Source organism: Lepisma saccharinum, chromosome 7 (genome assembly GCF_977018435.1).
Source record: "Lepisma saccharinum chromosome 7, izLepSacc3.1, whole genome shotgun sequence".
Taxonomy (NCBI): Eukaryota; Metazoa; Arthropoda; class Insecta; order Zygentoma; family Lepismatidae; genus Lepisma; species Lepisma saccharinum.
In genome coordinates, this window is record NC_139235.1 from 51,417,377 (window position 1) to 51,444,921 (window position 27,545).

Consider the following 27,545-nt stretch of genomic DNA (forward strand, 5'->3'; position numbering starts at 1 on the left):
AGCCTTGGAGACCCTTGGTTTAAATTTATTTTTTGTTGTTTTCAAATATTTCCAGCCGGATTTTTCTATTGGTTGCAATTGAAATTTCAAAGGGATTGAATTTGTTTCAATTGGAATGAATCTGATTCTATCGAATGCCTAATATACGTATCGGAATGTATTGGTTTCGATCAGAATCTCAACTGGAACCAATTGGAAAATCAAGACAATTGAAGACTAAAATTGGTAAACGATGTAAGTGCCACAATAATTCAAACACTGTTTTCCACGTTAAACTGTGAAATGTGCCATGCTTTATAATGTGGTAAACGTGAAAAGTGGTTGGTAGCCCTCTAAGTAGTTCAAAGGGCATGTAAAGAGGTCACTAGTGTGAACAGGCTGATGTGGTGAACGATGCAATTTCCCAACACTTTCGCTTTTGGCACTTACAACGTTTACAACTTTTAGTCCTCAATTTCCAATTAATGAATTGTATCCAATTGTAAGTTTGTATATGTTGTAGAATCTATATGCCATAAATTCATTTATTGACTCAAACCATAGGTAGTTTAATTTTTGTCACCACATTTCCTGTGCTTTAGAAGCTCATTGGACTGAATTTCTTCTGAATTCTAATGAATACTACTGAAGTCAGATTTATCTTAATAAATACATAAGAAGAACTCTATCTTAAGAACCAATTCATCCTTAAAGCAGCTAGTAGTTGGAATAAATGTTCATATTAGTTCTTGTTTCTTTGAAGTATGGAATTTTCATGGTTATTCTTATGTGTATGTAATGCAATTGGAAAAATGAGCAATCTTTTGATCAATTAAGTCGAACTTGACAGTGTTTTTTTTGTTTATCACTTTTTCAAGTGATAAGTGTGGGTCACATTCTCTATTTAACCTAATTTGTTGCTGTTTTGGCATGTATAATGGAAGAACAACATGTCAATTTATGACTGAAGCAGCATGTTTTTTTTATTTTCTATAAGTGTGTTAAATACAATGAAGCTACAAACTTAGAAACGTGTTCATATATTTAAAAAAAATTGAATGTCAAAGTTTTTCTAAGTTACAAATTACCAGATTTATTTTAGTTGTTTTGTGTGATTTGTAAAAAAAACATTTTAAAAATTTCAAAATTACGAATTGTGTTTAAAACCTCTCTGCCTGCACTGTACTAAAATTTCACCACGATCGGACAAGCCGTTTTTTAATTATAGAATTTCAAAGAAATCTTCTCGAGTGTGGATTTCCGAAACGTGCAAACCGATTTTCTATAATTTTTAATCTAACAGTAAATCAGAATATGCATCCTCATACAAAAACACAGCTATGATCGTCATTGACAGTTCTGCGCATCCATTTGTATGAACTCTATGTGACTGGAATGTTTTAACACACCACAAGGAAGCAAGAAAGATATCATCTAACTCAGAACAATGGGCGTGGTAAGGGAGGCTGTTTCTTAGTAAAATATATTTCTGTTGATAAGTACGCGCTAAAACAGATAAGGTGAATCTTCAAAACATAGACTTGTCTGCTTTATTTAATAGATTACAATACATTTTAATATTGTTAAATTACTCCACAATGTAATGCACAACAATTGAGACTCACAATTACATTTAATTAGACAGATCTACACATATTAATATTCTTATTATAACAGTTTTGCATTTGCAAACAATAACTGCAAACAGCTATGACATAACTCAGCCATCAGTCAGAAATTGAACTATATACATATTATTCCTCTCATAAGTGTTTAACTTCTGAGAAACTTGATATATGGCTTAAGCATCACTGAATGCACACTAATGAAATTTTACAAAATGTAAATTACTAATAAATATAACTTGTGCTACAGTTTCTGTACCTCATTAAAATATATCCCATATTTTGTTTTGACTGCCTCTGGTTTGTGATAATGTTTAATCTAACCTTTCATGATTTCATCCTTATGAGGGTTGCTTATTTTGATTACAAATTGTAACATTTTCTAATGAGTTGAAAATAATGCACTCCCTGTATTTGATCCCATTTCCATATTTGTTAGCGAAGTTTTGTTAACAAAGGTACTATACCCGTAATAGGTTAAGAACTACCTTTTTTACAAGATTACCTCAATTGCGAGGCAAAATAAAGTAAATACATTTTTAGATAAACAGACTTCATATCATTTCCTTAAACATGCATTTATACTCATGGTCTGCATCTTCAGCATAATTTTTATGACTGCATATTCTTAGTTCCTAAACAGGCCAAACAAGTAACATATGATCAGCTGAAGCATTAACACCTCTTGTTTTTTTCATTCTCGCAAGTGGTAAATTATTTTTAAGTGTAAAATGCTAATGACTTTCTTCCAAATGAAATGAAGGAAATTCATATGAGAAAACAAGAGCAAATGCTATACTATGGGAAGAAATATCAGAAAGCATCACATATCTAAATAGTATGGGTATATGTGCACCATAAATGACAGAAAAGCCTCAAACTAAATCACAAGGTCAAGGACAATATTTTGTCATGGTTAGAAAAATAGAAAAAAATACTCTGCTAAAATATATGGCATGAGTTTACAATACCGAACCACTCTCCAATTTCTATAAAATTTTGCCTACTTACTAATTTCGATGTCCTGATGACGTATCTGTACTTCATATTTGGCAGTCACTTGTTAAAATTTTACATTTACGTGTAGAACTTGTAAAATAATCTTGTGATTTACCACGGTGATTGTCCATACACAGCAATTCGGAACCATCTTTCTTTCGCAATTTGTTAATGGTCTTCCTTTACGCACAACAATCTTGCTGACTTCAGACGAGGAATGCCTACGAGGTTGCGATTTACCACGGTGATTGTCCATACACACCAATTCAGAACCATCTTTCTTTCGCAATTCATTAATGGTCTTCCTGTACGCACAACAATCTTGCTGATGTCACACGAGGAATGCCTACGAGGTTAGGTTAGGTTAACATAAATACAAAAGAGAAATATTTTCGTTAAGAGAACTATACCTTGTCTTGCCTGTTCATTTCTTCATGTTGGGAAAATAGCGTCTTCCGTGGAGCTATTGTTCTTATGGTAGGGTTGTGTTACATTATGAAAACATAGTTTATTTCATTTCTTTCTAGATTTCCATACTTGACCGCCAATTATTACATGCAGATTCGTGATTAGGAGTTCACAATTAGTGAGTAGGCGAAATTTCATAGAAATTTGAGAGTGGTCCGGTATTGTAAATCTATTTTTGTACACATGTCTTGCAGTTTATTTTATTCAAGAGAGTTAGAAAAAATCAGATATAGTCATTCATTGTAACAAACTGTATTGTGATAATGTGAACACATCAGGACGGAGTTAGTATACAATAACGTATATATACTTAAAGGTACTTACATTAGTATGTATTGATTTTATCGTAAACTACGTTTCAGGATTCAACTGATCCCTTCATCAGGTTACCAATCTAGGCCAGTGTAACTACACTCTCTCTCTCTCTCCCTCTCTCTCTCTCACCTTAGCCGCATCAGGTATGACAAGGACTTTGGAATTTATGGTGGGTGAGGTTGGGTAGAAAAGAATAAATATAGTTTTCAATAAAATCAATACTAACGTAAGTACCTTTAAGTATATATACCTTATAATATTATAGCTTAGTCAACGTGAGTAAGTTGCACGAGCACTAAATATGAATCAGGATGGACCAGTTCCAAGTGCTGTTCAACAAATTATACAATTAAAAGAACATGACAATCTGAAATTTGTAATTAATGCTCCTCAGTTATCACCAGGAAATGTTTATCTTCTCTCTATGAAAGACAAAAGTAGTGCCCCTTCATGTAATAAAATGCGGCAATAAGGTGTACAAAATTAACTAAGCACAACTGATCCAATAGTAGACGTTATTTACCAATATTGTAAAAAGTTGAAAGTCTCGATGAATGAGGTCAGGAAAACAAAGAGATGAAAGAGAGACAGATGACACGTCAAAGAAAACTACATCTGGCCTGCACAATATTCAAAATTCTACAAACAAAAGCAGTAATATACTTACACGACAGACTCCAATTTAGACACAAAATACGTACACAACTAGGATCACTCAACACTCTACACAACTTCATCTGGACAACTTCTCCTGTCATCTTTCAAAGTTGCCTCTGCATACTGTTGGAATGCGCTACCACCAGATGCTACCTCATGTGCGACATGCAACAAAACAACTTTAAATAGGTAGTGACGAAAGTACTTCTTCATGAGCAGGGACAGAGCCTCAATATACATGACTAGATTCAGCGTGCTTGTGTTGAAATCAAAACCAAATATATGAGCAGACTTGAACCAGAGAATGAGTAAAAATGTCTTTATCTGTTTCATATTGTTAGTTACCAAAATATTTAGTAGGGATAAATGTAATTAAATGTTATAGTAGTATTGTATTTTTTTGTTTGTTTGTTTCATTATACAAGTTTTGCGGGTTAAATGGTAGAGCAGCCACTGGGCGAACTTCACCCATGAATAAAGAATTGATGCTTTCTAATGATTTTTAAGCAGTAGTTTCCACAACAAGAGTGTGAGCAGGGCTAACAACAATTCAACGAAATTTTGTTGGAAAAGAAAGACAATATGCTGCTTCTCTGTAGATATGGTTTAATGAACAGATATAGAATGGACTAGAATATGCAAATGGTTGTCTGACCCTACTCATTAGTACAACGATGTTCTACTCTGGCCCCCTTAGTTATTAATATTAGAGTACGTTACCCTGAAAGTAATTGCAATGCACTTCAAGTGTTGATACTGAGAGAGAAATTCAGTTCAACTTAGCATCTGTGTAGAAAATGGACTTCATAAGTCAACATGATATAAATTAATGTTATGAAGTCTTTAAAGTTAATTCTAAATTCTCAAGGAGATGCTTATGTTGTTTGTGGAAGAGAAGCAATTACTTGCATTTATGTGCTATGATTTCAGATAAGGTAAGCCATAAAATGAAGGTGTTTTGCAGGGTATGAGACAGTGTAACAAGTTTACTGTACTTTTATTTCTTTTTCATTAAGCAAAATGAACAGATGAACAGTTACATCATATTTAAGCAAGCATTATAAACTGTGTGACCACAAATTGAGTACAGTACAATTCCCATGCAGCTTAATGATTTTTACAGCCTCATCACCAGCCCTCCGAATTAATTTTTTGATACAAAACATGAATAAATTGCATCAAATAGCAGTTGTGTAATTTTGAGTACCACATGTCTTGTATTTTTTTTTTATGTAAAGGCAACATTAGGAGTGACTTGGTGTGGCAAATGGACCTCCTAGACAAACACATAAGATATTTGTGTATTTATAGCAAGTGTGGCTTACAACTAAAATATTTTTTTCTTGCAAAAATTGTAAATATCAACATTGTTTTCAATGTCTTACTGAAAAATATAGTTTGTGTTAGTGAAACCATAACCAAAACAATTCCTCCCAGTAATGATGATAAACAGGGCCGGATTTTGATGACATCTTATGTTGATCTTAAGTATTAAAATCCTGAATACGAACCTCTGGTTATAAAAATGTGAATTTTATTGTGCATGTTATCATCATATTTTCTATTTTTGTTAATTTTAGGTCACTTTCTCACATTTTTATATCATTTTTTGGTCAATTTTCGCATTTTATGCCTTTTTCTGGTCAATTTTCGCATTTTACATCCTTTTCTGGTCTTTTTTTTCTTTGCGTAATTACGAAAAAGATATAATGTAATTGCATTAAGTTTCGGTCACCCATTTTTAGCCAGGAACTTGTATTAATCGCTTTGATGTCGGTAACAATGAAAACAAGAATTCTATCGCCATGCGATTGTAGGAACAAAGCAACATGCCACTCAACAATACACATCTTGCAGGTCTGTGTCTTGGCTACTTATTGTTACAGCATGCTTTTGATTCGTTATTTTCACTGCCACACTTTTAGTTAGTGAAAGATCTTCAGAGAGGAAAGTTAGCTTTTTCTGTTTCTGTAGTTTCATTCAGCCATGCCTAAAGTAAAGCCATCTATATTGTGTCGTTTAAGATAGATTGTATCTAAATTCCAAGAAGATGTTTTTTCTATGCATGGTCAAGCATTATTTTGTAGATGCTCACAACAAAGGTATCTGGTAGCTTCGTCCCCTTGTAATCAAGGGGTCCCAGGTTCGATTCCCAGCAGAGGCACATAGTGGTATGGATTCCACTTTAAACTGTAGGTCTAGTCCCGATTAAGCTTTCAGTGCATAAAGTGGACTTAAAACAACAAATCAATCAAATCCAATTACAAAAATGTGTTGTCTGACAACAGGCATTACCTCACTTTCGAGAACCTTCGAATGCAATATTTTTATGCCTAAAATTCACATACACCTTGTAATTTCAATTCTAACTTACAGAAGTAAGAAATGTGCTGTACTACAGTCCCGCCGGTCTCTGTATCTGGCATGGAAACCGCCTCTGTGGCAGTAACCTTCTGTTGCTATGTTTTCCTGAGAAGGAACTCATGGTCAAACAGTCACTTACGCCCACTGCTTCAGCAAGAACTGACAACATTAAAAATAAAAAAAAACTCCCCAAAGCAGCTATTAGGGAAACGAGATTTTGTCAAAATATCCGTTCTGTGCTGTGATTGCACACCGGTTAGTACGGCGACTCCACTGTAACTGTCATACACAGGATTAAAGACAAAATTTTTCAGTCATTGTTTTAGGCCATATTAATTATATTTTTAGGTCATTTTATAGATCATTTTTCAAATATTTTTAGGTCAGTAAAATCTGGGCTCTGATGATAAATATCATATGTGACGACCATTGTTTTGAAATTATAAATAATAACAAAATACGTATATGTACTGTTTCAATACATAGCTTTGACTTTATTTGCTGGATGGCTATTTTAGGAAGCCATCTTTGATAATTTGAATTGCATTGCACATTTTACAACAAATACAACAGAAGACCCTTGAAGAGAGCACGTAACTGATTAGAAGAACATAACTTTTGCTTCTGACACCCACAACAATTCAAATGATTAAATAATATCTGCTTGGATTTCCACCTTAATCCACACATTCTCAAATTTTGGTATGATGAGGATAAACATAACTAGAAGCAGGACTATTGTTTTGGAAGTGACTAACTCTCCCTCCTCTCCCCCACCACCAGGGTGTCTATTTGCAACCATTTTGGAACTTCTAAATTAACATAAGCACCTCGTCAATTGCATGTAATGGCACTTTGTAATGTAGAGATCCCATATTCGATTCCTGGTGGAAGCTCATTCAACAGTGGTTCAAATTAAATCTCGAAATGTGGGTCAAGTCCTATTTAGCGTATCTGATCATGAAGAACACTTATAATAAATTTTGCCAAACTTTGAAATTTGCACTACAATAATTTCTGTTTAAGAAGTGGTCAACTTGGGCCTCTAGAAAATAAATTCCTAATTGCACTTATGATGATGAGAATTACTCCACATATGAAATCTATTGTAATATCTATTCTCCCTGCAAAAGACAAAAGAAAGATGCAGGCTGGAGATGACTTTTTTAAGGAGTATTGACTAGAAGGGACAGAATAAGGAATGAGGAGATCCGACAGATAGTGGGGGTGGTGAAGCTTCAGGACAGGATAGATCAGGCACAGATGAAATGGTTGGACACATGAAGAGGATGGATGCCGAGAGACTACCAGTAAGAGTAATGCACAGGGAGTGGGAACAAGGTCATGGGGGAGACCAAGATGTCGGTGGAAAGAACACATAGTGTAGAGTGCTAGGAAAACACGACAAGATTGGAACACCATGGAAGGAGAAGAGTGGTGGAAGAGGCTAGTGGTGGAGAGGCTAGATTTCTATGCCGACCCAGCCAGATGCAGGAAGCGGCAAAGGATTATGATGAAGAAGATCTCCCTGCATTTTCTCATGATGTGAACTTCCTTCACTGTTTTCCAATGTTCAGGTCTAGCAACCACATGTTGCATTAACTCTTACTTAAATATTCGATAACAAGTTATCAAAATTTTGACATTTTATTTTAGTTAAATTTGATGAATGTTCTGTCTTGCTGATCATATCCCTTCTAAAAACAGGGCAGGCTCATTTAAATAATGACAAACCACAAGATGTCTACTTTCACTGATAGAAAGAAAATATATATCAGTTTTCAGCATAGTAGACCACTAATTTGATGAAGTCTGTGACTAGATAACAAATATCTTAGCTGTGCACTCACAAAAACACTTGAGTGTCCCCTGTGCCCTGCCTTTCAGTGATGTCCTGTGTAAATCAATCCCACTTTACTTTCTGACAATGGAATGGCGCCAGTTCCTTCTGCGATTGGAGGTCTCACCCCTCTGGTCTTGCTTATCGTGGGGGTGAACCCATTGCGTATGTTCTGCGAAAATAAAACATTCACATTATATAAATAAGGCGTATCATAAATATGTGTTTTTGGCAACTATTTACACAATAAATGTAGGAGCCCCATATTATTGTTATCTACACTAAGGGAGGCATAAATTAACATAATAGCATAAAACTTGTTCTGAGCATGCAAGAACATAAGTACTTGGGAAATATCTACTGTTTACAGTAGACAAATTCTACTATTTTCAAAGGCTTTCTACTATTAAATGTACTGAAAACCACCTGTAGGTCTACTGTACAGCTAGTGTACCTCAACAGTAAGGGTACTGTACTGAAAGGACAATGTGAATAATGATGCATAATACTTGTTTGAATATGTTGTAGCCGGCCCCTGTGGTGGAGTGGTTAGCACATCATGCTATAACACCAGGGGTCCCATGTTCGAATCCTGGGCTGTGCATGGATTGTTTGCGAGTGTCCATTCATTAAATTCATCATATCTCATCCCCATTTTTGCAAATTAGCCAAAAGTGGCACAAAAAGTAAAATAAAGCAAATAAAAAATATATATATGTTGTAAAATCATTTGTTGACTCCAAGAATAGATAGTTTAATGCTTGACACCACATTTTCAGTGAATTAGAAGTCAAAAACAGTACATCAACAGAATTTCTTCTATTTTTGTAATGATTATTACTGAAGTCAGATATATCTTAATGAGTAAGTTAATAGATCTTAATGAGTAAGTTAATAGAAGTCTTTCTTGAGAAACAACTCAATCTTAAAGCAGCTAGAGTGCGCGTCAAATCTCCTGCATATGGCCTTGAACTGCTGAACAGCACCAGCGAATCACAGACGTGCGGCGTTGCCTAGTTCAGAACCTGTTTGACCTCGCTACTGAATCGTGTACCTGGCGCTCGGATATAAATATATTATTTCAAGTGTCAGTAGTTCAACAGATGGAAAGATAATGAATTTGCGAGTATGTACGAAAAACAAGCGTGATTGTAGCTTATACCGTTCCCTCTGTAGAAGCAATGTCATTATAAACGTATTTGCATTGTATCGTTTTTGTTCTCCCTTCGTTCCTGTTGCATTCCGAAACTTTCCAATTAGCGAAGGGAACAGGGCAGGTTCGTTCCCAGTGATGGTAGAAGGAGAAATTGACGAAGAGGATACCGTCACTGTTCGTTTTTCCCACGTTTTTAGTGTGTGTGTGTGTGTGTGTGTGTGTGTGTGTGTGTGTGTGTGTGTGTGTGTGTGTGTGTGTGTGTGTGTGTGTGTGTGTGTGTGTGTGTGTGTGTGTGTGCAGCATGTCGTTGAGTAAACCAAGTGGTAGTGATAGCGAGATAAGAGAGAACAATACAGTGTTGTACGAAGCCAGGCACGACGGGTGATTTTTCAGGTGTACAATTTTTAAAAAAAAAAATGTTCGAGTGAAAAAGAGAGCAGTAAAATTGACTTTAAGAAGTGCCAGGCTCTAACAGCTCAAGCGTGTGGTGTGAATCAAGCTACCGTTTCTCGGATATGTTCGGGGGCAAAACAATGTGGATCGGGGCCTGCTCCAATGTTTCAATCACCTAGAAAGCACATTAACGTACCGAAAAGAACGACAAACTTAGATGACTTTGAAAAATACGTAGTTCGTAGAACCGTCTTTGAAATTTATGATTGTGGCGAATTTTCTACTGCCAAAAGGATAACGTACTCTTTACGGGACAAAATATCTTACAAAGGCTGTACAACTTCCACCTTGAGAATATTGAAACAATTATGCAGTCCCTCTGGCATAATCAGGTATGTTCTTTTCTTCCATTAAGTTTATTATATGTTATATTATCTAATGTTCCGTGCTCTCCGTGACAAGGTGTTTCGCTCAACCACGCTTTCTCTTTTCCGTGTGAGATTTCGACATGGCACCGCTGCAGTGCGCTGCTATTGGCTATCGCCATATGCAGGAGATTTGACGCGCACTATAGTAGTTTGAATCATATCAATTGTTGATTTTTTCAGCATGGAATTTCCATGATTATTGTTATGTCTGTATAAACGAGTGATCTTTTTATCAACATAGTCGACAGTGTTTGCTTGTTGCTTTTTCAAGCATTGAAAGCATTTGTTTAAACTAATTCTTTGCTGTTTTTGTGTGAATATAGGAAGAACAATATGCCAATGTATGTCTAAAAAAGTATTTTTTTAAAAATTTTCTATAAGTGTGTTAAACACAATTATGCTACACACTTAGATTCGTGTTCACTACATTAGATTTTCTTGTTGCGTGAAAGCATTCCTAAGTAGCAATTTCCACATGCTATATTTCAGTTGTTTATATGATTTTTCTAGTGCATTGTCAGTTGTGTTGTATAGATAAGATTTTTTTTCATTACTGATAATAGTAATGTTTTCACAGAGTACGAGTTGGACTACCAAAAACATTAGAAGACATTAGCAATACAGTTCAGCTACTGAAAACAGTAGACACAGTTTGGCTACTAAGAACAGTGGAAAACACTAGCAGTACAGTACATCAACTGAAAACAATAGGTTATTTCAGAACACTTATTGGTCTAGTGTAAACATGGACAGAATTTTCAGTAGGATACTCTCTCTTCCAAGTGGCATTAAGTTTATAATTGTGTACTTGTGTTCATATTTTATTCATGAAGCTCAAAATTTATATCTATGTTTTCCTATGGTGTTTGTCAAATTTGACAATCACGCACATATTGAATAAGACAAGAGTATAACATAAATTAACATGCTTGTACTTACCTCTCTGATGGAGCCAGGAGTAGTAAGGATGTAATAAATGGCATATACGGGGACCCATATCATTGAAGTCACACTCATGAGAATTCCCATTACTTCAGCCCATGCAGGGTACTCATACGACTTCCCGTACTTAACTGGTTCATATTGGATGCAGTAGAATATGAATATGCCCTAAAAAAAATCATGCCTTTTGACTTGCTTCCACCAATAACAATTCTAAATTAATGAAAATCATAAATATTAAAATATGTACATTTCTCACTGTTCCTGAAAATGGGAGCACATTTATGCAACTGTGACAGTGGATGAATTTGCTACTCAGATGTTACAAAGTAGCAGCCATGTTTTCCTGTATAACATCTGTGAAATTCTGTTCTGTTGGGATTAGTGCCACTAACACTGCTACTGCACTATTATACACTGTAGCAGTTGATTCAATGCCAGAGTGAATGGGAGGCAAAATCTGACTGCATAACTTTAGCACCCTTGCACAAAGAGGTGTATTATCATGGTTCTCCATGGTTCTTGGTGCTCATCATGGCATCACACATAAACTATACTATTTTCTAAAAGTGTAGTAGCAGAAATAACAATGATGTTTATAAACTACATTTGCACACACTTGAGAATCGACAACAAGGTAACCAAAACGAAATATGCTGGCTGCATTTGTTTTACTGTAAATCTATCCAAACGTCATTCTGGAACCAACCAACTAATGCAACTGAACTGAGCAGGAACTTACCAAGCCCCCTTAGATTCTGAATACTTGCACCCAATAGTTATCTTACATGCAACATCTAGGGCATTCAAATTTCCTCTCTAAACCTGAAACAACCTTAGATTGGACATTAGCTGGAAATTAGAGGAAAATCAAATACAAATATTCACTTAGTGGTGGATATGCTTCGTAATATGTTAATAATTTTTTTCCTTTTACTTTGAGGTATTCAATGTGGGGTCTCCACGTTAGTTTTCTGTCAAAAAAAAAAACTCCGAGATATTTATAGGAGTCTACCAGAGGTATATTTTGGATACTTGGTATATTGTTTGGATAAGTTAAAGGTTGTCGGTGATTGAAAATTAGGATTTTTGATTTGGAGGGTGAGAAGGTTAGTCATATACTCCAGAGGTTATACCGAAGTACTGTAATAGCCCTTTTTAGAGCAAGTATGCCTTGAGTGGCATCAGAAGTTTGTTTATAACAACATAAATCGTCGGCGTATTGTAATACTTTAAAGTCAGCGAGATCTAATTGGTGGATGTGGTGGGTATATATATTGAATAGTAGGGGCTGAGGGGGGACCCCTGTGGTATTCCGGTTCGTACTTTTCTGGCCCCGTCCACTCGATCATCGAACCAAAATACAAGATTTCGTTCATTATATAAATTCCAGATAATATTAGCAACGGAAGGGTGTATTGATAATTTGTCTAATACATTGCATAGTATTGGGACGTAAACCGAATCATAGGATTTCTCAATGTCTGTAAACAGGTTAAAACAATAGTCCTTAGTTATCTGACTATTTTATATTGCTACTGTGAGAGTAGATACGGCATCTTGGCTGCCGTGATTGAGCCTGAATCCCATTTGTGTTGGGGGGAAAAATTGTTGCTTTTCCAGGGTCCAGTTTATTCGATGTTGTAATGTTTTTTCAAAAAGTTTGGTGAGTACCGGAATTAATACTATGGGTCGATACGATTGTGTGTTGTTGCGAGGTTTGGATGGTTTGAGGATAGGAATTACGACATGATTGTTCCAGGTTATGGGGATAATACCAGTGCGATATATTGCATTGTAAATTTGTACAATGAGCTGGATACCTTCGTCCGGCAAGTGGCGAAGTACGTCATATGTAATGCTGTCATATCCTGGTGCGGTATTTTTGAGGGAGTCCAAGGTATTTGTGAGTTCTAATGTGGTCACCGCGGGAAAGTCATCTGTGAAAGTTGCGTTTAATCTTTCGTCGTGTTTATAACCCGAGCTAACCGAGGGGGGTGTTAATAAAGATATGAAGTCGTTTTCCCAGGTTCGGTCTAGCGTTTTCACCTTACTTTGGGTGGGTTTGCGAATGGAGTTAAATTTGTGCCAAATGGAGCTTATGCTATCGCTGCGATCTAATGTATTGCAAAAGTTTTGCCATGCTGCTCTCTTCGCCTGGAGGTAAGTTTTTTTCGCTTTCGCTTGTAGGCGTTTTAGTTCAATCAAATTTTCTCGGAGGTGGCGTCGTTCATATTTTCGGAGTTGTTGTCGTTTTCTGATTTTAATGGTTTCGCAATCTCTCGTCCACCAACTTATGGATGGATATCTGGCCGGGATACTAAAGCAGGTACGAGTAGCACTGTGGTCCATAGCGACCGTAATCATTTCGATGAGATTGGAGTAAATTAGGTTGATATTTCGGAATGATAAAATTGGCATGTATATCCGTGAGAACATGGCTTTGAACGCATCCCAGTTAATGGAGGCTTTATTCCATCGCCGTACTGGGGGTGTCTGACTGTTAGCTAAGCCTGGGGGTCGGAGATTGTGATGACGTCTGATTAAGAGAATGGGTGTGTGATCGCTTCCCCGTAAGTCTGCGTCTTTATACCACGCGAACTGAGGGAAAATTTCCGGAGACGTTATCGTCAGGTCGATGCAGGATGGGTTATTTCCGTTGAGAGGGTAATGGGTGGGAGTGCCATCGTTACAGAGAATGAGGTTATTCTCAGTGATCCATATGTCAATTGCGTTACCTAGTCTGTCGTTATGTTTGTCCCCCCACGTTGAGTGGTGTCCATTAAAGTCACCTAAAAGGGCAATAGGTCCGGGAACGTGTTGTATCATTTCTTGAAGGTCTCGTGCTTGTATGCGTTGGGAGTTAGTATTGGAAGGGATGTATATCGATATGACTGTGAATGTTCGTAGGAAGATAGAAACGCGGATAGCTACTATTTCTGCTTGGAAATCTTGTTTTAATCTTATGTCATTTGGAATCCGGACTTCTGTATGTTGAATTTTTTCGTGTACGAATATTACCATTCCCCTATTAGTTGTTGGTGTACCGTATAGATTATAATGCGCAAGACGATATTTTTCGCGTTTGGTACCTTTAACTTCCTGTAAACAGAGAATTTGGGGTTGATATTCGGCAATTAAGTCTAGTAATTCAAGTTTTCTCGTGGAGAAGCTATTAACATTCCATTGTACTATTGTTTCCATTTCCGGTATCCATCGGAAACCTTGCTCTGTCAATGTGTGGATTCTATGATAGCCAGGAGATTAGATGTTAAAGATTGGATTTGTTTGATGAGTTGAATGCGACGATTTTTGTTTTCTGTTTCCCGCACCGCGTCCCATAAATTGGGAATCATGTCTAGAATCGAGTTGTAGATAAGATTGTGCTCTATTGGTATATGCTCTGGGGTTGAGTTATTCGAGAACACATTTGTTGGTGGCCGAACAGGATTCACTCTATCTATCTCCCTCTTACTTGTCAAAGCAGTGGGCCAGGCATTTTGTCCTATCGGTTTGGAATAATTGCTTTCTGTGTCGGTGGTGGGACTGGAGGTCATGATTAACACTTCATCATCATCATACCAGTTCCTGCTATTGTACGTTTTGCGGGGTTGATGGTCGTCTTTTCTTTTTGTTATGGATGTTTTGGGTCGCCTTGGCAGTTTAATGGCATCAGTAGGGGAAGTATTTTCTAATACTGGTTCTTCCCTTGCGAGCACCGATTGCGTATGATTCAATATCTGATAGTTATTGACCGTTTGTGTAGAATGGGGCAAGTCAAGTCTAGTGTTGTCCACCGAACGTTCCGACCTTGGAAGACGTAATGGGGGAAATTAGCACCTGTGAATCTTGGGCGGAGAACTTCCTCCCTGGTGGGGCTGGGAATAAAAATCCCTTGTAGTTTGTTTTTTGCCTCGTGGTAGGAAATGTTTTCTTCAGCCATTTTGTTTTGTATGGCTGATTCAAGTCTACGTCGGGGGCAATTTTTTGATAAAGAGGAATGGGGTTCTTTGCAGTTAATACACGAGGGTGAACTGTCGCACAGGTCTTCATGTTTATCTTTGGCACAATTGGCACACACGGGTTTCAAACGGCACTGTTTGTGGTGGTGCGAATAACGCCAACATTGGGAACATTGCAAAACTGCTCTTGTTCGAGGTGTTACTTCGTGTATTTGGCTATTAATGATGATTTTATCAGGTATTTGGTTCCTGCGGAAGGTAACACAGAAAAGTTTTGTTGGAACGAGGTCGAAAGTCCCATCTTCCCGCCAGATCTTTTTCGGCAAGCGTTTGACTGTGAGAACTCTGATGGGGCTTTCTATACCTTCCAATACATCTTGTTCGGAGGTATCATGTTCGATACCAAATACCAGACCCTCCCTTTGAACTAATGAAAGTGGCACCCATGATTTAACCAGCATTTCCCGATGTAATGCAGTCTGCAGCATGAAATTATTAGCAGCTCTTGCTGTTTTGAATGTTACCCGGACCCGGTTGATACCACATTGTTCTACCAAGTTCACGGTCACATTTTTTTTCCTGAGAATGTTTCCGACGCTACCTGCGGCAAGTCTTTTCGCGTTTTTCTCAATGCCATCCAGAAGGACGACATATGGTCCCGGCATGTCTTTGTCGTACCAGTATTTGGGAAGAGTGGGTTGAATTTCGGAAATAGTGTCTCCGCGGAGAACTTTGTCGGGCTGGATCGATACCTCCATTTCATCCCGGTGACGTTTTTGGGTGTTTTTGTCCACACTTATCTGAGAGGGTGTTATGTGGTTAGTCTTGGGCTGCGATGAGGGTTGATCTATTGTGTCCATGTCGGTGTTCGGGGATTCGTTCCCGTCCATGGCCGTTCGGGTCGGCTACCCGGTTGAAGGTATGCGTATCACTGTTCTATTAAACCACGCGGTATGTGTTCCTATATAATACCTGTTCACTACACTATCACTTGGTAGCAATTTCGCGAGAACTAGTTGAACGTGTAACCACTGCACGAGGATCTGCGTACGTACGTCTTGATCCTGTCAAGGTTCCAGTTGAACTCCTGGCAGATTATGCCATGTCTGTTTGACCAGGAAACAAGGTGTAATGGTTTGTAAGATAAAACATGTGGTCCTGAAACATGCTCGGCAATCTGTTAAAAACGAGGTTAACAAATTATAAAACTGTAAAACGTTGTAGAGAAAAGATGGGTAAAGATGTTTAAAAAAATGGAAGAAGATAAAAACAAATAGGCTTGAATGTAACGAAAGAAATGACACGAGCGTTCATGATGATAGAGGAGTTCCAAGGCAGAGGGATGACGTAATAATGCAGGAGTAGTGGGGAAAAGGAGGGAGAGGGAGGAAGCAATTGGGCGGGGCCAGTACCAACCATCGTCAACACATCTGCAGCGCATCAGCAGCACAACATTAGTTGTGAAGATGACTAACTCCACGATCCATTCCGTGGTTTTCACATGGTCAAAGGTTTTTACGGATCTTTGAAATCTTCAACATTTCACAGTTTTATAAGTGGTTAACAACATTTTGAACAGATTGCCGAGCAGGTTTCAACACCGCATGTTTTCTCCTAAAGACCATTTGACCTTGTTTCCTAGTCAAACACACACGGCATAATCTGCCACGAAGCCTGAAGAAGAGGACAGAAGTAGTGTTTTTCTTCCTTGACTCCATTAGTGGTGATAATGCAGGCTATAATGGTGCAAGAGAAAATTGAAATGATGTACATTTATGGAGAAAGTGGCAGGAATATCAATGATGCTGTGATTCTTTATGCGAGTCATTCCATGCCAAATCAACACAGATATGTGCAATTTCCAACCTGACCATCTCCGATTTTCATGAAATTTGGGGAGTTGAAACTATGAATGGAACTTAGTAACTATGAAAATTTTTGGTTTCGTGCATCTTGTAATTGTTAAATTATTCAAGGTCAAAGTTCGCATAAATTGCCATTTTAGAGCCAGCTTAGCTATACTAAATCTGCTGTAACTCCGCCCCTATTTTGCCTAGGAAGCCCAAATCAAGCTTATTGCACAGGGAATTAAACAAGCTTTCTAGTGATATATAACAAGCCTACCTTTGGATAACAACATAATTTTGTCACGTGACCTTGACCTTTGACCTTCAATATCTCAAAACATGTAATCACCAAAAATCGTGAAAAAAATATATTTGGTCCCTCAGACCATACTCTAAAACATGTCAAAAAATCATTCTGGGACTGCAATGGGATCAGAAGATACAAAATAAAAGACCCATTACATGAACTATGAGGAGTCAAATGTCCCTTAACACCCCCTACAAAATGTAAAGGAGTTATCCTGGGTATAATTGGTCATGAAAGAAATAGGTTAGGCTTAGGGAGATCCCTAGCTGTGTGTGTCAAGATCAGGTCCTCCATATTGTTGACCGCCATATTGAATTCAATGCAAAAATTTCAAAGGGAAGGGGGTGATGTGATATAGCAAATCGGGCTAGAATTTCAGGAGAAATGAAGTGATGAAGGTTTTCCCAATGTATCTTTTGCCAGCAAAAAGTTATACAGATATCTTTCACTTACGATATATGCACATTATAATGATGTCAATGTTCCTGTGAGCACACTCGTTGACATAGAACATTTGGCAATGTAGCAGGTGCCACAACATTGCAAGCAGCAATTATGCCTTCTCTCAGATGGTCAATATCACGTACTTTTAGTGCATGCACCATTCTCTTCAAATGTTTCTGAAGGTAAAAGTCCTCCTAAGATGTTAGATCTGGGGAATGTGCAGGCCTTATAATATATCCCTGTCTGCCCATCAATCTACCTAGAACTTTGCCATGAAGAAATTGACATAATGTCCACATAGTGTGGTCACTCTCTCCTGTTTCAAAACTCTGGAAAAGTGCCATATCCCGTAAGCAAGGATGAAAAACCTGTTCACTTAACAAATCCAAGAAGTCCTCAACATTTAAGGTTCCGTTGTTGAATATGGACCAACCATTCCAGTTCTCCATACACTATACCACATCATTAGCTTAGTAGCAACAACCATTCGTCTGCGCAAATCACAGGTATTGCATATTATTTTTATAATTTCACCGTGAACATAAAAATTAGCCTCGTCACTGAAGAATTTTTCATTCCAAATAAAGTGTCACGTAATCGTTTGAGATACTTTTCCCAATATTCTTCACTATTCAACTATTTGGTGAATGTCACTGATTAAAATCGTATGCAATGGTGCATATACATCTTTCTCTCCCAAGATGTCAGAGTGATCTCGTGAGTTCCTAACATGTTAGGAGCATTCCAATGCTTTGTTTTTAACACCTCGAAAAGGTTACAAGCATGCAGTAATAACTTTTTGCTGGTTAAATATATGTTGGATAAACCTTCGTCACTCCATTTCTTGTGAAATTCTAGCCTGATTTGATATATCACATCACCCCCTTCCCTTTGAAACTTTTGCATTGAATTCAATATGGTGATCAACAATATGCAGGACCTGATCTTGACACACACAGCTAGGGATCTCCCTAAGCCTAACCTATTTCTTTCATGACCAATTATACCCAGGATAATTCCTTTACATTTTGTAGGGGGTGTTAAGGGACATTTGACTCCTCATAGTTCATATAATGGGTCTTTTATCAGTCACATAGTTACACATATTATTTTGTATCTTCTGATGCCATTGCAGTCCCAGAATGATTTTTTGATATGTTTTAGAGTATGGTCTGAGGGACCAAATATATTTTTTTCACGATTTTTGGTGATGACATGTTTTGAGATATTGAAGGTCAAAGGTCAAGGTCACGTGACAAAATTATGTTGTTATCCAAAGGTAAGCTTGTTATATATCACTGGAAAGCTTGTTTAATTCCCTGTACAATAAGCTTGATTTGAGCTTCCTAGGCGAAATAAGGGCGGAGTTACAGCAGATTTAGTATAGCCAAGCAGGCTCAAAAACGGCAATTTATGCGAAATTTGACCTTGAATAATTTAACAATTTCAAGACGCACGAAACTAAAAATTTTCATAGTTACTAAGTTCCATTCATAGTTTCAACTCCCCAAATTTTATGACAATTAGAGATGGTCAGGTTGTGGGGTGTGTTGATTTCATATGGAATGACTTATGCTCAGAGAAAACAATGAAATTGCGGTATTAGCTGCAGTGGCTCATAAGCCCCACATTAGTACTCGACAAATAAGTCGTGAATTGGGAATTTCGCAGACTACTGTGTGCCAAATACTGAAGCGTAGAAAATATCATCCGTTTCATGTTTCATTGCATCAAGGACTTCATGGCAATGATTTTCAGAACCGAGTGACATTCTGTCAATGGGCGCTTCAGCAAATACAAGGAGACCCCAATTTCTTTACTTGAGTTTTGTTTTCTGACGAGTCGACTTTTACAAACCACAGTACGATTAATCGACACAACATGCATTATTGGAATGTTGAAAACCCGCATTGGTTACACCAAGTTGAACATCGGTGCCCTTGGAATGTAAATGTTTGGTGTGGAATAATTGGCGATAAACTTATTGGTCCATATTTTATCGATGGGAATTTAAATGGTGAGAAATATCGAAACTTCTTGCAGAACGTACTTCCAGTATTGCTTGCAGACCTTCCCTTAGACGTGCGACAAACAATGTGGTTTCAACATGACGGTTGTTCAGCACATTATTCCTTTGCAGCACAGGAAGTATTAGATCCCGTGTACAACCGTCGGTGGATCGGAAGAGGTGGTCCAGTGTCTTGGCCTGCAAGATCGCCAGATATTACTTCGCCTGACTTTTGTTTGTGGTGCTATGTGAAGAGTGAAGTTTATAATGAACTGTCAACAACGCGTGAGAACATGATTGAGCGAATCACCAATGCATGTCAAAAGATTACACCGGTCACACTTCTCAGATGTGTCCAATCATTCCAAGTGCGGATAAATCAGTGTATCGAAGTGGGTGGTGATATTTTCGAGCACTTATTGTAAAACAAGTACCCCGATGGTGAGAGGCGAGGGGACTCACCTTAAAAAAGCACCCCAATGGGAACAAAATACTGCTATGTCCACGTTGTTGTTCCTGGGTTATGCTAAATGCAGTTTCTTATGAAAATTCAACATGCCTCAAATGCGATTAAAAGTGCATTTTTTACCATTTCCGCAATATTTCATTTTTGCGATTACAGCACCATCTATCACAAATTAACAAACACGTTTAAGACAAAACCTACATATTTTTGTCTGGAGAATCCGAATCTGCAACACAAAATGGGGGTTCCCATTTGAGATTTTAAAGTTGCCCTTTGCCCCACCCCCAGCAGGGTTGGCATCATTGGATGAGCCCCTTCGTGATGAACAAATTTCATTCAGAACTTTTTTTTTGATCAGATGAGTACCTTTTGAGATATTTTGTTGTGTCAAGCTAAAAAACTCACCCCATATAATATAATATTGACTGTAGATTTGTAATTGCAAAATACATAATGTACAAAAGTTATATATTTCTAATAACATAATTTTTTAATGCACATTAGCAGAGCCAGATGTGGTGAGGAGTAGCACGTTATCACCACCCCATTTCATAGCTGTACGATTTGGCCACACATCACATGTTATGATATCACGCTATGTAATCTCGAGGCCTTCTGTCCGAGCCAGGAGAATCGCTTGCCCACTTAGTCTTGGGTAGTGAAGCTACACACATACACTGGGGTAAAGCTCCATTGCAGTTAAGTATTTCAAATAAACCATGAATTAATTAATAACGTAAACCGCTTTAGTAAGCTTATCAGCCATTAGGGCTAAAACTAACATAACTAATTTGGGGGGTTCATTATTTTTATTTTTTTGATAATTAAACTTTCATAGATTTGCATAGCCGATAACAGTATGAGTATTAATGCAAGACTTAATATCGATCTACTTTAACATATACAGGGAGGAACACTAAATCTAGGTGCCAATTGCTCAAGGTTATTTACTGGATATGTATATCTACATGACTGATGTTAGAAATGTTGTTATTAGTTATTCTATTTACTGTTAATACGTTGATTGTAATAAATCTAAAGAATGAAAAGATAACTTTGGTTATAATTTATGCTTTATTCATGAGGTCTGTGCTCTCACTACTAAGTATGTAGTTATATGGCTCAAGGCAAATGGGGGCCCAGTATAACTTTCCATAGCATGGTAAGACGTTCGCTCGAAAGTTGCTTCATCTGTAGAGGTAAAATACATGAGAAGGTCATACAAGAGCATGGTTGGTTTGGTGCCAGAAAGCTGTAGCCATATTGCGTAGAATTGACCTTAAAAGCTTGTGCGAGAAATTTTTCTCATGGTGTCTGTTACATTCTATATGTTATATTATTGCAGTCAGTATATAAGATGAGTTATATGAATGGTAATCCTTTTGTGACCGTTGATCAGACAGGATTTCTTGATGTAACTGGATACCAAGGACTACCTGCCATGAGTTTGACACGTAAAGTAGGTCTTAGTGAGTTAGGTAGATTAGACAGTCAGCAAGGAAATAGTCCTACTTAAATACCCCTTATTAATCAGACTAGAGTGAAAGGGTTACCAAGAATTCCCTTTAATAGTTCATTGAATGATCGTAAACCTAAAGAACATTTGATTCAGTTTTCTGATTCAGAACACGAAAGTTCAGTTCCAAATGCAATAAGAAATTCTTCTTACCCTATATTTTAGGGGCATACTTTGGGAAAATTTCAAGTCATGTGGCCCATACAACCTTGACAGGGATACTTAATAAAGCCCCATGTTTTAAGTGATAGATCTGATGAACTTTTTGCCTTTTTGTACGAGGTAGACTGTACTGTTGGGCAAAATTTCTTCCCTCTAAGAGAATTATTGTTAGCATTAATTCCTAAGGTGCACGAGAAAATCATGAAAATATGGATGGGAAGTGTGGGACGGGGATATTCGTTGCAATTTATAATGGATACCCTAATGGATAAATTCGTAAGTACCTTGGGCCATGAACATTTAATAGCTAAATGGGTATTGAAGAAAGAAGGGGAAACTGAAGATCCTTTGGAATTTTTAGAAAGTAGAATGCGTGCAGCACGTATACTTAGTGTTTCGTGGACAGAAGAAGAGAAATGCAAATTATTTTTGGAATGTTTGTTGCCTAAATATTTGAAACGGTTCTCTTTTGGTGGTGTTTTTCCACATTCATTTTCTGAATTTCAAGTGGCCTTGACTAACATCCAGAAACATCATAAGCTTGCACAGGATTTTTATGGGAATACTAAAAGGAAAAAAGGGAACTTTCACTTTCTTCAACCACCCCAGAATAAAGACAGAACAGTGAATCAGTACCATAAGTACTGTCCCTGTCAAGAGAAATATGTTTTCAATGCAACAAAAAATAGGAACTAATTCTCCTATAATCATTAATTGTATGGTTGAACAACAAGAATTATTAGCTTGTGTGGGTACAGGAAGTACTCACAATATTTTGAAAGAATCCTTGTGGGACAATATTAAAAAGAACAGGAAATTTAATGAACAGGAGGTAAACTTTCAAGTTTCAGTTGGTAATTCAAGTGTGTTGCAAATGAATAAGAAAGTAGTGTTAACCTTGGTGATAAATGAAGTGTCATTGCCTGTGGAATTCTATATGGCGAAGAACTTACCTACAGACTAGGACTAAACTTTCAAATAAAAAAGGCATGAAGATAAATTTGGAAAATGGTATAGTGACTTTGAAACATTCGAAAGATAGTGTACCTATTGTGTGGAATAGTGGTAGCATTATTAATGGATGTGACATTTTTCAGGATAGTGGTAACTCCTTTTCAACAGCAAGTTCTGGATCGCAAGGACTTTATTCAAGCTATTCTGGAGGAGGAAGTAACCGAGAGACAAGAGCTCGGTGCACTGCTGCAGGTAGCAAGGTCAGCGTTTGAAGCAAAACAGAGAAGCCGCCCCACAACAGAGAGGTCAATGTCTCAATGCATCCTTTTCAGAGCAGAAATCCTATCAAAATGAAATAGGTATGTTAAAGAAAAAAATTTCTGATGTTTTATGTGATAATGAAGTGGGATGCATTAAGGATTTTGAATATAAAATTAAAGTAACAGATAATAAGCCAGTTAGAGTTAATCCATATCCGGTGACACATGAAAAACGACGTGAAATGGAAGAAATCGTACAAGACTTATTAAGTAAGAGCATTATTGAAGAATCTATGAGTAATTATTGTAGTCCCTGTGTTCTAGTTAAAGGTTTGTAATTATTCAGAATTGAATAAAAAGATAGTTTACGATTTTTTTCCAAATAGTGTACTGGAAGGAACACTAACATCACTTTGTCAGGGTTCTATATATTGTAGCGTGACGTCGGGTAAGATACTGGATTGAGTCACACCAGGTCGTAGCTCAGATAAATACGATATGTTTTGTTTGACTTAGCTAACCACCTCTACCCTTAAGGGAGCTGATGAAGGTTTGTTGGGAGCCTGTGGTGTTGAACGCTACTCACCCCTTGCTGTAGGTCTGGCCCTCGACTTCTGACGTCGGCAACGGTTGCACGGTGACAGGTGCCCACTGAAGGGATCAAAGGTGGTGATAAGAGACGGCAGGCAATTCGGCGACTAGATTGTAAATGGACTGCAGATTCTTCGGCTGGCTTAATCCGGACTGCTTATGGACTTCTCGCTTGATGCCACCTTGTAACGTCGCGATCTCTCAGCAGGCCGTCGTCGTCTTCTCGTCGATCAGTTTGGTGGTGATATTGGAGCGAAGTGAGAGATCAATTTACCGTCTTCAGGGGTTTTATACATTGGATTTGAGTCATAACTTGGTGGACTTTGCACCTCCACTGTGCACCTGGGGTATCCCTGGATGCAGATGGAAATTACAGTGGAGGTGCACTCACCGCTGGCGAGGGCCATTGCCTTGCTGACTGTGCAGAGCCAAGTGGAAAATTCTTGTTGCTCGGCTCTGCATCCGGTGGAATGTGGGGTGAATGAGCGTTCAACTTGCGAGCTTCAGAGCGATGTTTGAGGCAAATTAATGTTTCTACCTTTATGCTCCCAATTCCTGCATCAATATAGTGTTTTTGATATAACAAAAGCCTTTCACCACATAAAATTTACAGAAGAATCCAAACCGTTAACAGCCTTTGCTACTAGTTCTAATTTGTATCAGTACACTTGTGTACCATTTGGAGTTTCAATCGGAAGTAGCTGTTTGTCTAGAATAATGTACAAAATTCAAGAGGATCTCAAGGGAACTATTTAGAATTCTACGCGGATGATGTGATTATATTTAGTAAAGATAAGGAATCACATTTGCAAAATTTACATACTGTATTTGAAAGATTTTGTAAATGGGACGTTATAATTTCACTAGAGGAAAGCCATTTTATGAAAAATGAAATTAAATATTTATGATTTATTATTAGAGATGGTACACTGAATTTGGATCCAGAACATTTAGAGGCGATAAGAAAGATCATACGTGGACTTAACAAATTATGTGGTTTCCTATCATATTTCAGTAGATTTTTTCCTGATTTTCAAGAATTAATGGGACCCCTGTACGAATTAAAAATTAAGATAAAATTTAAAAATATTAAAGTTACCAGACATAAATAAGCCCTCTGTACAAGTACATGGTAGTTTAAAAGGGTATGGATGTACATTGTTATAAAAGGATGGCATGTGTATATTGAGGAGTAAAGAGAAAGATGAGAATAAGTCAATTTATGAAATAAAATTATTAGGGCTCATGTTAGCCATTGAAAAATTGCATCCTATTTGAAATTACAGCCCTTTGAAGTACAAATGGACTCTTTTAAGTGTAACGTGGATGCTAAAAAGAACAAGAAGGTACCCGTTATATGCTAGATATATGGAGATATTGTCTGAATTTAAATTTGAAGTTATACACATCTATAGTAAAAGTAATGTAATAGCAGATTTTCTGTCTAGAATATATAATAGTAACGAATTTGATACTGAAGAATTAGATGTAGAAGCATTGGAAAGTGCAAACTTAAGTATGTATTTTCATCTTCGGTTTTCTATGTTCTTCAAAGATGAACAACAGAAAGATTCTGAATTGTCAGATATTATGAATAGAGTAGAGAATCAGGAAGTAATACCTGATTTTGAATTAGTAGGTGGCTTGTTGTAACAGGTGCGGCAGTGAAACGGGCGATTTGGCAACCCTGGAAATAGCAAGTTACGTAAGGAATCAGATAACGGGAGTGGTGCCATCTGTACAACAAACCTTTGCCATTGACACTGATATCGGTGTTCAGTCGAGATGGCATCGTGGACCGGTGAACAATGTGCTTTTGCCGTAAAGGCGTTGTTCACCGGTCCACGATGCCATCTCGACTGAACACCGATATCAGTGTCAATGGCAAAGGTTTGTTGTACAGATGGCACCACTCCCGTTATCTGATTCCTTACGTAACTTGCTATTTCCAGGGTTGCCAAATCGCCCGTTTCACTGCCGCACCTGTTATAAATGTACAGAGCAAGTGGACAACCTTTCAAAATTCCTGTTCTTAACATTTACAAAATTCCATCATAGATTATTATCACGCAAATGTTATAGGAGGTGCTCATAGCTATTGGGTTAAAACCTTGAAAAAGATACAACGGAAGTTCACTTGGACTGGTATGAAAGAACAAATCAAATCCTTTGTATCTTCTTGCGATATTTGCCAAAATGTAAAAAAGATAAATGTATTACCATCCAATGTTCTAAATTCAGAAATTGTCACGCAAGCATTGCAAAGATTGGATGTAGATGTGGTTGGCCCTCTGCCAATGTCTAATAATTTTTAATATATTCTTATTTGTGTAGACAGGGCTTCAAAAATCTGCATGTGCCAACCTATTGACAGGTACCTCTGTATAAACTCAACTTTCCTGTCATAGGACTCACCTATATGAAATTCACTTACCATTTGTAAGGTATCAGGATGATCCTATACTACGGCTTATTTACCCAACAAGACATCGTGAGGACTTCGTTGGAGATTTATATTTTGTTATTTAAATAAAACTACAAATATTAAAGTAAAGGATTATTTCAGAAGATTGATAAAAATTAAGAAATGCAAATTATAGAAAGCCAGAAAGGCAAAAGGCTAAATTGGAAGCATAGCAACCCTCAGACAGATAAAAAATGCCTAGTTACCGAGTCAACAAGCTCGGGTATAAAAGCGGGCCAATTTCGACAGCTAGTTAGAGACATATAGGGTCTTCACCCCATGTGTACTCTGCCCAATATTCCCGTCAACAGGGTCTTCACCCTTGAGATGTAGACAGAGTTGTCTGAGGATCAATGCGGAAACTTGGAAGGGGGACGAGGTCTTCACCTAAACCCAACCAAGAGCTTTCGTGTGATAATTAATCATCAACGAGTCAGTAATAAGGCGACCCAGGGGTACCTCATTCTCAACAGTCCCATCAACAGGGTCTTCACCCTTGAGATGTAGACGAAGCTGACTGAGGATCATTGCAGAAACTTGGAAGGGGGACGAGGTCTTCACCTAAACCCAACCAAGAGCTTTCATGTGATAATCATCAGCAACTTAGTAATAAGGCGACCCAGGGTCTTCACTCAGGGGGTACCTGATTCTCACCGCTAACGAGTCTTTAGTATTTTTTAGGATTAATCAACGAAAGAAGATCAACGCAAATCTCTTCTCGGAATAGCGGTATAACAAGGACTGATGACACACTAAACCATTTATGAAGACAGCTAAATCATCTCAGTAAATGAACAGATGATATAAAAAACTGTTCAAGGATAGAACAAGTAAATTCCGACCTGTATTGCTGGCAATGGACTAGGTGTTACTCCTGCCTTACTGAGAGTCCGATTCAAAGGGTAACGACACCTGTGGATGTCCAAGGGAGCTGGACATGGGTACGTGACACAATGACACAATTAAGTGCTGAAAGTTACGTTAAAATTATGCATAATTGGTTTATGTTACATGGCATACCTTTTGACTGCATCACAGATAATGCTGCGCATTTCAAGAGTGAGTATTTTGCTTCATATATGTTTCAAATGGGAATAAGACATATCATGCCGCAGCTAATTTAAGTGAACAATACATCGCCACCATTAAAGGTGCATTAAAAACTTACATTCATAATAATCAGATAAAATGGAGTACAGTACTAAAAGAAATTCAATTTAGCATTAATTCTGTGTATCACGAAACATTGAAAATGTCACCAGCAGAATTATTTTTGGGCCATCCATTACATTCGCCATTGGAAATTAAATGGAAACTTTCTCAATCTGAGGAAGATACGACTATAAAGGATCTTGCTTCAAAATAGGAAGTTGCTATTGGAAATATGGCGAAAATGTG

The 27,545-nt window shown here is 37.5% G+C and overlaps 1 protein-coding gene across 3 annotated transcripts in view; it reads right to left on the reverse strand.

Annotated features, from left to right (window-relative positions):
- Positions 1-7,867: 7,867 nt before the first annotated feature.
- LOC145989853 (sodium- and chloride-dependent GABA transporter 1-like) overlaps positions 7,868-27,545 on the reverse strand; it is a 271,956-nt gene continuing 252,278 nt past the window's right edge. For all 3 annotated transcript variants that reach the window (XM_083125309.1, XM_083125311.1, XM_083125310.1), the window contains 2 exons: positions 11,164-11,334; positions 7,868-8,419 (listed from right to left, as the gene is read on the reverse strand). In XM_083125309.1, the coding sequence (XP_082981435.1) occupies positions 8,291-8,419; positions 11,164-11,334 (300 nt within the window). In that variant the 3' untranslated portion in view covers positions 7,868-8,290. The remainder of the gene's footprint in view (positions 8,420-11,163; positions 11,335-27,545) is intronic.